The sequence below is a fragment of the Austrofundulus limnaeus genome, unplaced genomic scaffold (assembly GCF_001266775.1).
Source record: "Austrofundulus limnaeus strain Quisiro unplaced genomic scaffold, Austrofundulus_limnaeus-1.0 Scaffold285, whole genome shotgun sequence".
In the NCBI taxonomy this organism is placed as follows: domain Eukaryota; kingdom Metazoa; phylum Chordata; class Actinopteri; order Cyprinodontiformes; family Rivulidae; genus Austrofundulus; species Austrofundulus limnaeus.
Genome location: NW_013952687.1, coordinates 218,930 through 230,863, shown reverse-complemented (window position 1 = coordinate 230,863; position 11,934 = coordinate 218,930). Strand labels below are relative to the sequence as shown.

The window sequence follows — 11,934 nt, the reverse complement described above, 5'->3', positions numbered from 1 at the left end:
GTACATACAGTACATACATACAGTACATACAGTACATACAGTACATACATACAGTACATACAGTACATACATACATACAGTACACACATACATACAGTACACACATACAGTACATACAGTACACATACAGTATATACAGTATGTACAGTACACACATACATACAGTACACACACATACATACATACAATATGTGCCATAAAGTACATACACACAGTACATACATAAATACCTCAGTACAATGTTAAATATTACCTATATACAATAGTAAAACAATTACAGACAATTGCAGACAAGAAAAAAAATGCTGTATCACTGTAATCTGTCAGATTGCAGCAAGAAGCAGCACTTTACCTTAGAACAAGAATTGTTATAGTTCTCGAAGTAACCAGTCATTGTGTTAGCTATTGCGAATTTACAAACCATCAAACAAGTCTGATGTCAGTTTAAGGACAGTTGTACATTAGACTTGGGCAGTATCATAGTATTGTGGTGTACCTCGGTAGTCAAATATGGTGATAGTATTTAAAAATTATAACGATATATTAAATCTCTGGAGCAGAGTCACATGACCTATTTAAATCATCAGCTGGAAAGACACGCCTTTTCTGAGACTTTCAGTTTGTGTCAAAAGTAGAGACTTCAAACTATACGTTAGTTTCTAAATTGTGTTGATAGGACAAAAAAGAAAAGGGCATTATGATAAATACTATACGCCACTTTTTCCCTAAACACTATAGCTTGATGGAAAAAACAGCTCAATCTGCCATCTGTCTAATCCTTCTTTTGAGGCAAAAGCCATAAACTTCCCCAATCTCTGTTCTGACTGAGGCCCAAAGTTGTTTTAAGTGCCAAAAAGCCTACAGGAAAATAAAAAGACATGAAAGTTGAATGAAGTTTGGCAGCAAAGGAGAAACAGCGGGAGAAAGTAACTCAGCACAGACCATACACTTTCTTTGCCCCGCCCCTTTTTGCGTTGCCCTGGTAATACCCTGTACCGCGGTGTTATCTAAAGATAATATGTCGGTATAGAAAATATCAGTACCGCCCAACGCTATTATGCAGTACACTTACTTTTCTCAAACGTCAGCTGGTTGCAGTTTTTTCCAGTGTTCCCAATCATTTCCAACGCAATGTAGCTGAAGTCTGACTTTAAAAAGCTGCCCAGTGTTTCAGTATTATATTACTTGCTAATTAGCCTTTTTATGTCGTCACATTTAAATTTTTTATCAATTTGCATCCCTCCTACTCCCTGGATTCGCACACTGTGTTTTTTAAATTCCCATTACAGGTGCTCTCAGTCACATTCATTTTCCATTATCAATGTCAGACATTGAAAGCACAAACTCCTAACTATAAAACATCCGATTAGGAAAACTCGTTATACCTTAATTAATTTAAAACATGTCAAGGTCTCATTTAGACTTAAAGTAAACCACAATTTACCTAATCTAAATGCAGCTCAAATGTCATAATTTTAACTTTATTTACAGCCACAAAGATCTCTCAGGAAATCATAAACTGGTTAAACCTTGAACTTTTTCTTCAAGTCTAATGCTGCCTCCCTGCTGTGGCTTAGTTTGCCTGAGAGTGCTGCATTCCTCATCTGAACTGCAAGGTGCACGCACATCGCAAGGGATGTTACTGTTTTGTTGTAAAAGTCACTACATTTTCACGTCACTGCAGGTCCCTGAGAGCAGCTAAAAGTTGTTCTTAAGCAATACAGAAAATAATAATCACAGCAAATTAATTTTGCACACTTCAAATGTAAATAAGATAAACTGAATATAAATAAAAAGCTAAATTAGTCAAAAGTCAAGTACTTAAATTGTTTTCTGTCACGCTGTAGTTTGTTTTAAACTTATTCCTGTTTAAGGTCACTTGTGTCTCAGGTTATTATTCACACAGGCGCATTGAAATTCTGTTGGAGTTTGTGGCTTTATTTCTCTGCGAAAGTGTTTATGGAATATAGAGCAGGGGCTGATGGGAGTTGTTCATTCTTCATCTGAAGGTGTACCAGAAGGTCTGAGTGCCGACGGGCAGAGGAGAAGAACGGCTGGTTGTGGAGCCCCAAGCAGCAGTGTGTCAAGATCGTATCTTTCTATCCCTCAAACCTTTCCTGCAAAAAAACAGACAAGGTACATCACTCCCCACGTTTGCTCTTTGTTCTCCTTTGGTCCGTCTGGCTTTGCTGGCACGCAATTCCATGCACACGTGTGTGTTACAGAAACGTGAAGTCTGAGCTAAAAGCTGTTTTCATTGTGAGTCAGAGACCCTGGGCTCTTGGTCTTCCTGTTGCGTATCGATCCACCCAGAAAAGTCCAAACTGTCTTATTATAACCTACCTTGCTGATTGTGTCTACGAGTGAAGATGGAGAGTCTCTCTTATGTGCTTTGCTTCTTAAATTGTTTTTCTCATTCCCTGGCTTTCTGACTGTTTTTCTGTCCCTCCTTTTCTGACTCGCACTTGAATTTCCATCAAAAGCGTGTCTCCTCCTTTCCCGCTCTCAATCAATCTCCTGTCTTTCGAAAGGAAATCCTTTCTTTTCCTCAACTTCTGTTTCTTAGAGGTGTTTGAATTATACACAGCACAGAAATAAATTCAACGTTTTTTCATTAAAATGTACAATACCAGTATTGAAGGTGTTTTATCTTGGGTTTTTAACATCTTTGTGTGTGTGTGGGAACAGTTACAGATCAACATTCCATCTCTTCCTGCAATCGGACCGTCTGACCGTCTGCAATGCATCATTGACTTGTTCCGCAGCGAAGGCACCATGCTGGACTCGAGTCAGGTCTCCTGTGATCTACCACCGCCCTCACTTATACCTCAAACACCTGAGGACCAAGGTATAGTTTTTATACTCGACCTTCCTTTTCCATCCAATGCTTTTTCTGCTGACCCCAAATTTTTGTTTATATCTGTGTCAACTGGTTTGGAAAATGTGATTGATTTCAGACTCTATAGGATGTTCAGGATGATCATTCTTGAATTTTAAATGACTTTCTCTCTCAGTCATTGTGTGTTAAAATGAATGTGCAATAGAATAGAGCAAATGTTCTTTTTACTACCTGCTGCTAATGGTGGATAGGGGAAAGTGTTTCCTGTCTGTGGGTGTGTTTGTATGTGTTTGTCTGTTTGGCGTTTTAGCAACATGTTTCATGAACCACTGGACAGATTTTATCAAAGCTATCAGGAATCTACAGCTGATTAACTACAGTGAGTCAAAAGTCACATTACGCCCTTTTAATTTGATCCAATATGACGGCTTTCGAGATGACAGTCATGTTCTGAACATAGCTTAAAAGATTTGTTATTTTCCCTTTTCTTTTTGAAAGAAAAGGGCGTATTTTGACTTTTGACTTTTTGAATTACCGGTAAGCCAATCCAATTTGAGCTAACATATTAAACACATATAGGTGATCAACAGCATAAACATTACTAGCATTCATTAAAAAAGTGTGCAATTTAATTTGTATTAATTAAATCTTGGATATCTCTCACTTAAATAACTAAAATAATTAATATGTGTAGTCATAAATCAATTTCAGATATCTGGAATGTAAGTCTGGTGAAGCCAGTTAAATGTAAAAATGGCCTGCCATACAGGTGAGCTTTGGTTCTGTTAGGAGGGCGGGCCAACCTCTTTGTACAGTGCTGGGGAAACACTAATAAATGAGATTATTGTTATTCACAAGGTTTGACCAAAATGACTGTACCCTTGTTGTTTTCATCAGATCATTTTTGTTCATTAAGGCAGTATGCAATCTTTTAAGAAATGCTAGACCTGATTTGTGTTGCATTTCTTAATTATTTGACAGCCAAGAAAATGGTGGTAAGATTTGTTCCAGTGGTTTAGCATCTTTGCTAAATCCCTTTCTTGGGTTAGTTAGCTTTTCTTAATATATACTTTTAGTCCTTTTCAGAAAGTGCTTTTCCTGTGCTGTAGTTTCTAAGTCTCCCTTCATTCAGTTGTACTTTTCCTCAGATTTCGTGGCTGTTTCTATCCGGATTTTGGCCAACGAGACTGTGGAACTGGCCACGCGGGAGTTCAAGTTCTACAACTGCGCGGCCACAGCGAGGAGATCGGAAAACACGCCGTGAGTGCCGCCGCTCTCTATCGGTTCTGCTCTGCCACTCTCCTAAAAACACACAGCCACAATGAACACAGCATCAGCTGACAACCTTGATGCAAATGTATCACCATGCATGAACAGATGAGGTATCAAGGCTCTGTCTGCAAATTGTGATGCATGGGAGTTTTGAATGCACCTCCAGCATTTCTCTGTCCTTTTATTACCAAACCGTGGAAATTGCCTCTGTTTCCTTTTCATTAATCAAAAAATGAAAGTCGATCTCACCAGCCCCCCCCACCCCCATCCTCACTTTTTCTTTCATTTCTTTCACGCTGAGGCATGTGTGATGAATGAGCTTTGCTTATGTGAAGTTGCAGAGATCCATTTCATTGTCAGCAACATAGATTTTTGTGCTGGACACTGCCTGATGAGTTTGCATGTTTTAGATTGTGTTTGCATGTGCTTTTATTTCTGTTTGTGCATGTGCACTAATATAATTGTGTGTACAAGCTCCTATGTGCTGACACTAGTTGTTGAAAGCAGCTCTAAAACCGTGCGTTTCCAGGTGCATGTCATGTGTTGGTAGTTCGTGGGGATGCCAGTGGAATACAATTGACCACACCTGCAGCGACAAGGACGACAGCATAGTGGGTCCCACCATCGTCGGACAACGCAAGGTGAGTCGCTGTAAAGCTTGGGTCAGGATCACATAGCATAGATGGTATGTGTCTGATAAACGCCACCAAATATAGAACAGACTTTTAAAAGATGCATCTAATCATCGCTTGTGATGCTGTGCCCTAGCGATGCACATTCTTCTGGAAAATTATTAAAAACACAAATCCCTCTATCAGCTGCCACCATCTTGCAGTGCAAATGTTCAGGGTGGAGGATATCAATTTACAAGTCAGCAGATGTTCCACTGATACACTTATCTGTCGCTGCAGATGAGAGTGTCTGCTAAGTGGCTTGCATATTTAAAATGTGGATCATTACAAGTGGGAGTGTCTCATTTGATTCAATTTGTTTCCAGGGATCCGAGTGCCCCCAGTTTGAGAATCCGGATCCTGTCCTGATCCCTGTAGGCTACAAGACTCGGATCAGTTTTGAGGGGATCAATTTAAACAACTACAAGGTAAAGTGGCACATGTGCACGTATGAATGCTGTTCAGTTGATGTGTACGTGACATATCAGTGGTAATAATTTACTACTGCTGTTCCAAAGAAAAATGGAGAAGTAAAAATTTTAATTTTTTAATTCCAACTGTTATTAAAACCCTGAATATCACTGAACACTCATCAGCCTAACTCAATCAACTGGGATTATTGTGATAGTTCATATCTTTTTAAAATGACGTTCTATAGAAATGTTATGAACAGTTAATATGCTACCTGCTGCAGATAGCTGTTTGGACAAGTAGTTTCATTCATTCATTCATGAAGGAAGGAAGGAAGGAAGGAAGGAAGGAAGGAAGGAAGGAAGGAAGGAGACATCTTCATTCATGAAGGAAGGAAGGAAGGAAGGAAGGAAGGAAGGACCCCAAGCTGTGCAGGACATGCTACTGCTAGTTGCTGTTGTAGTTGTTGTGCTTGTAAATTGTTTTATTTTTTGTAAAAAGTCATTTTTTGAAAATACGGGGCAGATATCCTAAGATTATTTTCCTTCAGGCTGCACCCTTTTTTATTTATAACATTATTTCATTTTTATTTTACTTTATATAGATTGTGTTTTTCTGAATGAAATAAATGAAATGATAAAAAAACACATCTCTACATGAATAATAAGGTCAAGTGAAACTGACAGCAGAAAAAAGGTACATGAAATGGCGTCTGCATGAACTTCTAAAAATTCCTGTAGATTGGCACTGTTTCAGCTCTTCAGTGTAGTCGGCAGGGCGCACATGTTTGAGTCACGCTCACGAGTAAACTCAGAAGTTGAAGCTATTGAGCTGAAACCTTTAAACAGAGCTGTTCAACTAAAGGGTGGCTCATTTACTGAAAGCCAGCAGCTCAGGCTGCAGGAGGTGTTGCTCGACAGGTAGGGGAAACACTGCATTGTTATTTATTATTTACCTTTTAAATTTGTTTATTTTATTGCATTGAATTGTAAATTTAAAACTGATTTGAAGTCTATTTTTTATATTAAATTAAGTGGGGAAAAAAAGTAAAATATACATTTTTTTTAACCTGTTGGTGGGCCAGACTGAAGTCACCCACAGGTAGGATGTGGCCTGCAGGCCGCCAGTTGAATAACCCTGCTTTAAAATGTAATCCCTTTTGAGTGGAATAAAGTCATTTAAAGGCAGAAATACAGTAAAGGCAAATCTAAATGGAAATTTTAAAGTTATTTTGCATTGTTAAAATTACCTGTCCCATAATGTTTTAAATATAACAAAATTATATGAAGACAAAAACACCCTGTCAGTATGAACTTTTAGAAGTTTTATCACTGTAATCACATTTTGACTCATAAATATTTATGCTATGAATTATGTTCATTTAAAAATGTTTCCACCCACTGAAAAACACAAAAATAAAAGTTAATTTTTTAATAAGAAGCTTTAAACAAACAATGCTGTAGTGAGAAAAGCTGCGGACTTTGTAAATAAATCATCCAAGTTATGAAAACTGTTTTTAAAAGCAAAACATATTTGTCTTGTTGAACACCCCACTGACCCCACAGCCCCCTCCCAAGACCAGGAAGCACTTCATGAGGTCTGAAAGTTAGCTTTCTCATGTTGTCCTTATGCAGCTGGCTATTTGCTATAAAAAGCTTATATGTATGATAAAATTAAACAAACGTGTTATTCGTTTTCAAGATCATGGCAGATTTTGAGCATTTAGTTCTGTGTCCATGTGTCTGCACAAACTAAAAGCAGAAGTCACATTTGCCGGCTTCCATTGATCACCAAAATCCCACAAGGAAGTCGTAAGAAACAGCAATGGTAAATGTGCTGCATTTATGTAGCACATTATTGACCACTCGAAGTGCTTTATAGTTCGAGCCGCATTTAGACTTACAATTATGCAATGCTTTTATCCTATACACAGAGCATGTTCGCTATCATACATGCACTCCTACACTGATGGTACATCGGGGGCAGTAGAATGATTCAGTAGCTAATCCAGGAACACTAACATGTATTAGCTGGGGAGGCTGGGAATAAAGCAGGAACTTTCTGACTTGTGGCAGACTCCCATTACCTTCTAAATCTGTTTCTTTCTAAGAGCCTAATGCAGCGCTCTCTCTTTGACAAACAATTTTATGTTTACTGTGAAATGACTCGCCTCTTCAATGTGCTGAGACGCTGACTTTTCCGAGGGTAGGAACGGACCAGTAGTCACATCTTTAAGAAGAAAAAGAACAGAAAAACAACATGATTTAAAAAATTGTGTTAATAATATGTTCCTTACTGTGGTTCTGCAGGGTCACATTTTCACCATCGGTACAGAACTAATGAAGAACGCAGAGGAGGAGGTCAAGTCTGAGGAGGGTCCGTTTTACACTTTCAGCGGATTCAATGTGAGTGCAGCTGGCAGCTCATTGCTGCACACTTGTTTTGATACAGAACAACACTCTGTTCCCTTCCTGAGCTTTTGGCAAATTCAGTTTTGGCCAGGCTCTTAAATTACGGCTGATTTGTGGAGCTGCTTCCCAGAGTGCAATTTAGAGTAACACTGAAAACGTGGTGTTTATTGTAGAGCTGCCTACTATCTCTTAGAGTTAAATCCTCTGTGGTACATCAGCCTCTGTGCCGACTTTCTATGTAAAGCTGCCTTTATGTTCTAAATTTGTAAATGAAATCACCCTTTAACAGCTTTTCATGGCTTCCTTTAATATTCTCTAGCTCCCTCTAATGGACACGGTCCCCTTATTCGAGTAATTTTAGCTCCAAACTCTATATTTTAAATTTTGTGATTGAGTTACTGAAAGCATGCTTAGCCTCCAGGCTGTGTTCTTTCTTCAACATTGATTTCCTCAGCTGAAAATCTGCCAGACTGGGCATATTTTTTCTTTAGCTTTTTTATTTTTTTTACTTTTTTCCCCTTGCTATTTGGGAGCAGCAACCCACACTGTTTGTAGAGAAGAGTTTAAATGTCATTAATCATTAGATTCTGTATTAATAATTCATCATTTTCCCCTTCAATTTCGTAGTTTTCCTATGATAAGTCACCAGAGACCAATGTTCTTTTTTACGTGAAGGACAAGGAGACTGGCAAGAAGATGGACAGCACGCTGAACGGTGAATTTCCTCATTTTAATGCGGGGATGCTATTTATATTGCTGTGTGGGAGCTCCATTAGAGCTGAGGAAGCTACCTTTTAATCTTCAGAAAATAATTGATAATGACTTGAGCATTCAGCCTATTTTGACAGAATGTTATAGATTGTGCAGTGACTCGTTGCATGCAGTCATACATTTCTCATTACACTGGTAAATATAGATTTAAATACAAGTTAGAACAATACTTAGGCACATATGCAATTATAAGGAATATTCCTAAAAGATGATATCAAACAAAATGGTGACTGCTGATTTTTCCCTTCAGTCACCCTGTACAACTGTTCCATGGGGAGAGAAGACTGTAGTCTCTGTAAGTATGCCGACCCGAAGTACAGGTGTGTGTGGTGCAGCAAGCAGAAGGCCTGCGTGTACGAGAAACTCTGCGCTCAACAGCAGGGGGATCCCCACAACATTGAGTGCCCCAACCCCGAGATCAACAATGTGAGTAGCGGCAACAAGGTTGTCATCCCCTCATGTTTACTTTTCAAACAGAAACTGTGCTTTCCTTTAAAGCCTGTGATTAGCAAGGAAAGGATATTGACCTTTTAAATTGGAATATCGAATGGAGCAGTTTATTGGCTCTGCATTTTCTGCCTCATCTTCATGTTGACAGAAGAATTGTGAATCTCCTTGAGAGCATGCTGCAATGTTACTCAATCTTGTCTAGACTGGATCAATATTTTGTTTACTTACTAAATTGTTGGTGTCTTTTTGTCATTGACATAAAACCAGCAGTAATCGTGTTCCTTTTTAAAAATCTAAACAGAGGTTTCCAGCCAAACAGATACAAATATCATTAAAAAAAAGTTGCCATGACTGAAAGCTTCTTCAAAAGAGCTTGCCTCATTTATGGGTTTATTTATCCACCATTTTCACCCAGACTAACATATCTTAAGCTACCAATCTCTAAATTAACCCATCATAAATATTTTTAGGGTCTCCAGAGGGTATATTTTAATGATGTTTGGTCATCCTGCTGTTTCCTTTGCACATGTGAAATAGTGACAGAAATGTCTGATTTCTTATGATGTGTTGAGGTTTTAAATCCTTTGGCGTGAACCTGACCATATTGGCTCAATCTTAATACAGCATAATCAAATCAATGCTCATTCCTCTGACCATTAGCTGTTCTTAATATTAATTAAATAAAGTAGCTCATGTTTACAAGATAACCTCTGGAAAACCTTGTGAGCATGCTCCTCAGCTGCTGCTTTCCATTTACCTCAAGAGCAGGAACTTGGATCTGGAAATGGCATCTTACTCAAAAGTGTTGCCAGCTGGAAAGCTAATGAGATTAGCTACTTGTTGTGCTCGTTAACCAAGCTAACTGTTATTAGCAGTACACGCTGATAATTAACTTCTTTGCATTCTGTACATTCAAATATTGTATCAATATTCCTAAAATAAGTAGTATAGCACTATGTGACAGGTTTAATAAGATACAGTTAACTACTCTGTTGCCATTTCTATACAAGAAACAAACATATTGAATTTTAAGATCAGGGCTTGTCTGAATTTTCAGTTTTAATTGGTGTAGTCAGTGATTTTCCCAGTTTGAAATTTTGGAAATAAATGGGAAAGCACCATAAATTTCTGTTTAGACATGTTAGCACAGTCACTGGACGCTTATTAGCATGTTTTATTTAGCTATAAAGCTCCAAATATAACTTCTGCAGCTTTACTGAGTTCTCTGCATACAATTTTATGTTAAGATTACTGAATGAAATGGTAGTAATTATTGTTATTGTATTATTTGAAAAATGTATTTATCATATTGTAAATACACAGCCTGGTCAAAGAAAAGGTCACCACCTCGTTTTAATTAAGCTTAAAGGTAAGGGCCGCTCATTGGGTAATAACTAAATGGGTGATTACTTTTCAGCTGGCAACAGGTAATTTAACCCTAACTGAGTGAGTAGCTTCTCATTTGTTAAGCAACCATGTGGAAAGAAGCATCCTGTGGTTGTGGAAAATGTTCATCTGTTTCAGAAGGGTCAAATTATTGGCTTCAAGTAAGTAAAACATCTAAAAAAAGGTACTGAAACCACAAATCCGGTTAAGAACAGTCCAATGAAGGACATTGGAGAAGCATCTTTGAGGAAAGAACATTGCTGGTAAACTCTTAATTGGCAATTATGTAAACATCTGGTGAAATCAAATCATAAAATGACAATAGTTGAGCTCAGTGATTGTGAAAGTAAGAGCACTTCTACATGCACAGTGTGAGGGAAACTCGAGGGATTTGGACTAAACAGCTGTGTAGCTGTAAGGAAACCACTTATCAGCGAGGCTAATCGGGAAAAAAAAACAGCTTCAATTTGCTGAGGAGCATAAAGATTGGACTCTGGAGCAATGGAAGAAGGTCATGTGGTCTGATGAGTCCAGATTGACCCTGTTCCAGAGTGATGGGCCCATCAGGGTGAAAAGAGAAGCGGTTGAACTGATGCACCCATAGTGCCTACCGTATAGGCCTGTGGGGACTGTGCTGTGAACTGGGGCTGCTGCAGCTGGTCAGGTCTAGGTTCAGCGTTATGTGCCCAAAGAATGAGGTCAGCTGACTACCTGAATATACTGAATAACCAGGTTATTCCATCAATAGAATTTTTTCCCTTGATGACACCGACACGTTCCAAGATGACAATGCCAGGATTCATTGGGCTCAGATTGTGGTTCAGGGAGCATCATTTTCACACAAAGATTGGTCACCACTGAGTCCAGACCTGAACCCCGTTGAGAATCTTTATGATGTATTGGAGAAGACTTAGCGAAACGTTCCAAATCTCCTGCCGTCGATATAAGATCTTGGCGACAACTTAAAGTAACTCCAGGCAGAAATAAATGTGACATTGCAGAAGCTTGTGGAAATGATGATACAGAGAATGTGTGGCATAATTAAAGGCGGTCGAATCAAACATTGGAGTGTGACCTTTTTTTTTTTGGCCAGGCAGTGTAATTTCATTGTCATTTAGTGGAAAATACTCGGTTCATAATAGTACAAGCATTTTTTTTTATTCCAGAGGTCTGTTTAAATGCTGTATTAGTTCTAGACTACTTCTGCTATTTTCAAGCGTCTTGCTCACTAATCGGCCAATGCTCGCATACATGCAGACACTACTTGTGTCGTATTAATGTAATTCTCCACCATGGCCTCAAATATAAAACAATTTATTGAATGGTTGGTTGAACAGCCTGAGTAAATCTCTTGTATGTTCTTATAGCACAACTAATCTGTTTAAATCCGTTTCAAATCCTTTCTACCTAAAAAATAAAATAAAATGAAATAAATAAATCCCTCAACGCCCTCCATACCCACCAGACATTGTATTTATCCATCCAGATCATCCCTCGTTTCGGCCCCATGAAGGGAGGCATCTCCATTACCATACATGGCTCCAACCTTGGAATTCATAAAGAAGATATTAAAAGCATCACAGTTGTCGGGGAGCCCTGCAGTCATCGGGAGGAGAAGTATTCTGTCTCCACCAGGTAATTAGTGTGTGTGTGTGTGTGTGTGTGTGTGTGTGTGTGTGTGTGTGTGTGTGTGTGTGTGTGTGTGTGTGTGTGTGTGTGTGTG

General features: G+C 38.6%; 1 protein-coding gene across 2 annotated transcripts in view; it reads left to right on the top strand.

Annotated features, from left to right (window-relative positions):
* The window catches only part of plxnb2b (plexin b2b), a 197,477-nt gene that overhangs the window by 122,351 nt on the left and 63,192 nt on the right, over nt 1–11,934 (top strand). For both annotated transcript variants that reach the window (XM_014021273.1, XM_014021272.1), the window contains 9 exons: nt 2,010–2,136; nt 2,689–2,848; nt 3,988–4,099; nt 4,641–4,752; nt 5,109–5,210; nt 7,503–7,598; nt 8,232–8,319; nt 8,626–8,801; nt 11,698–11,846. In XM_014021273.1, coding sequence (XP_013876727.1) covers nt 2,010–2,136; nt 2,689–2,848; nt 3,988–4,099; nt 4,641–4,752; nt 5,109–5,210; nt 7,503–7,598; nt 8,232–8,319; nt 8,626–8,801; nt 11,698–11,846 — 1,122 coding nt within the window. The remainder of the gene's footprint in view (nt 1–2,009; nt 2,137–2,688; nt 2,849–3,987; nt 4,100–4,640; nt 4,753–5,108; nt 5,211–7,502; nt 7,599–8,231; nt 8,320–8,625; nt 8,802–11,697; nt 11,847–11,934) is intronic.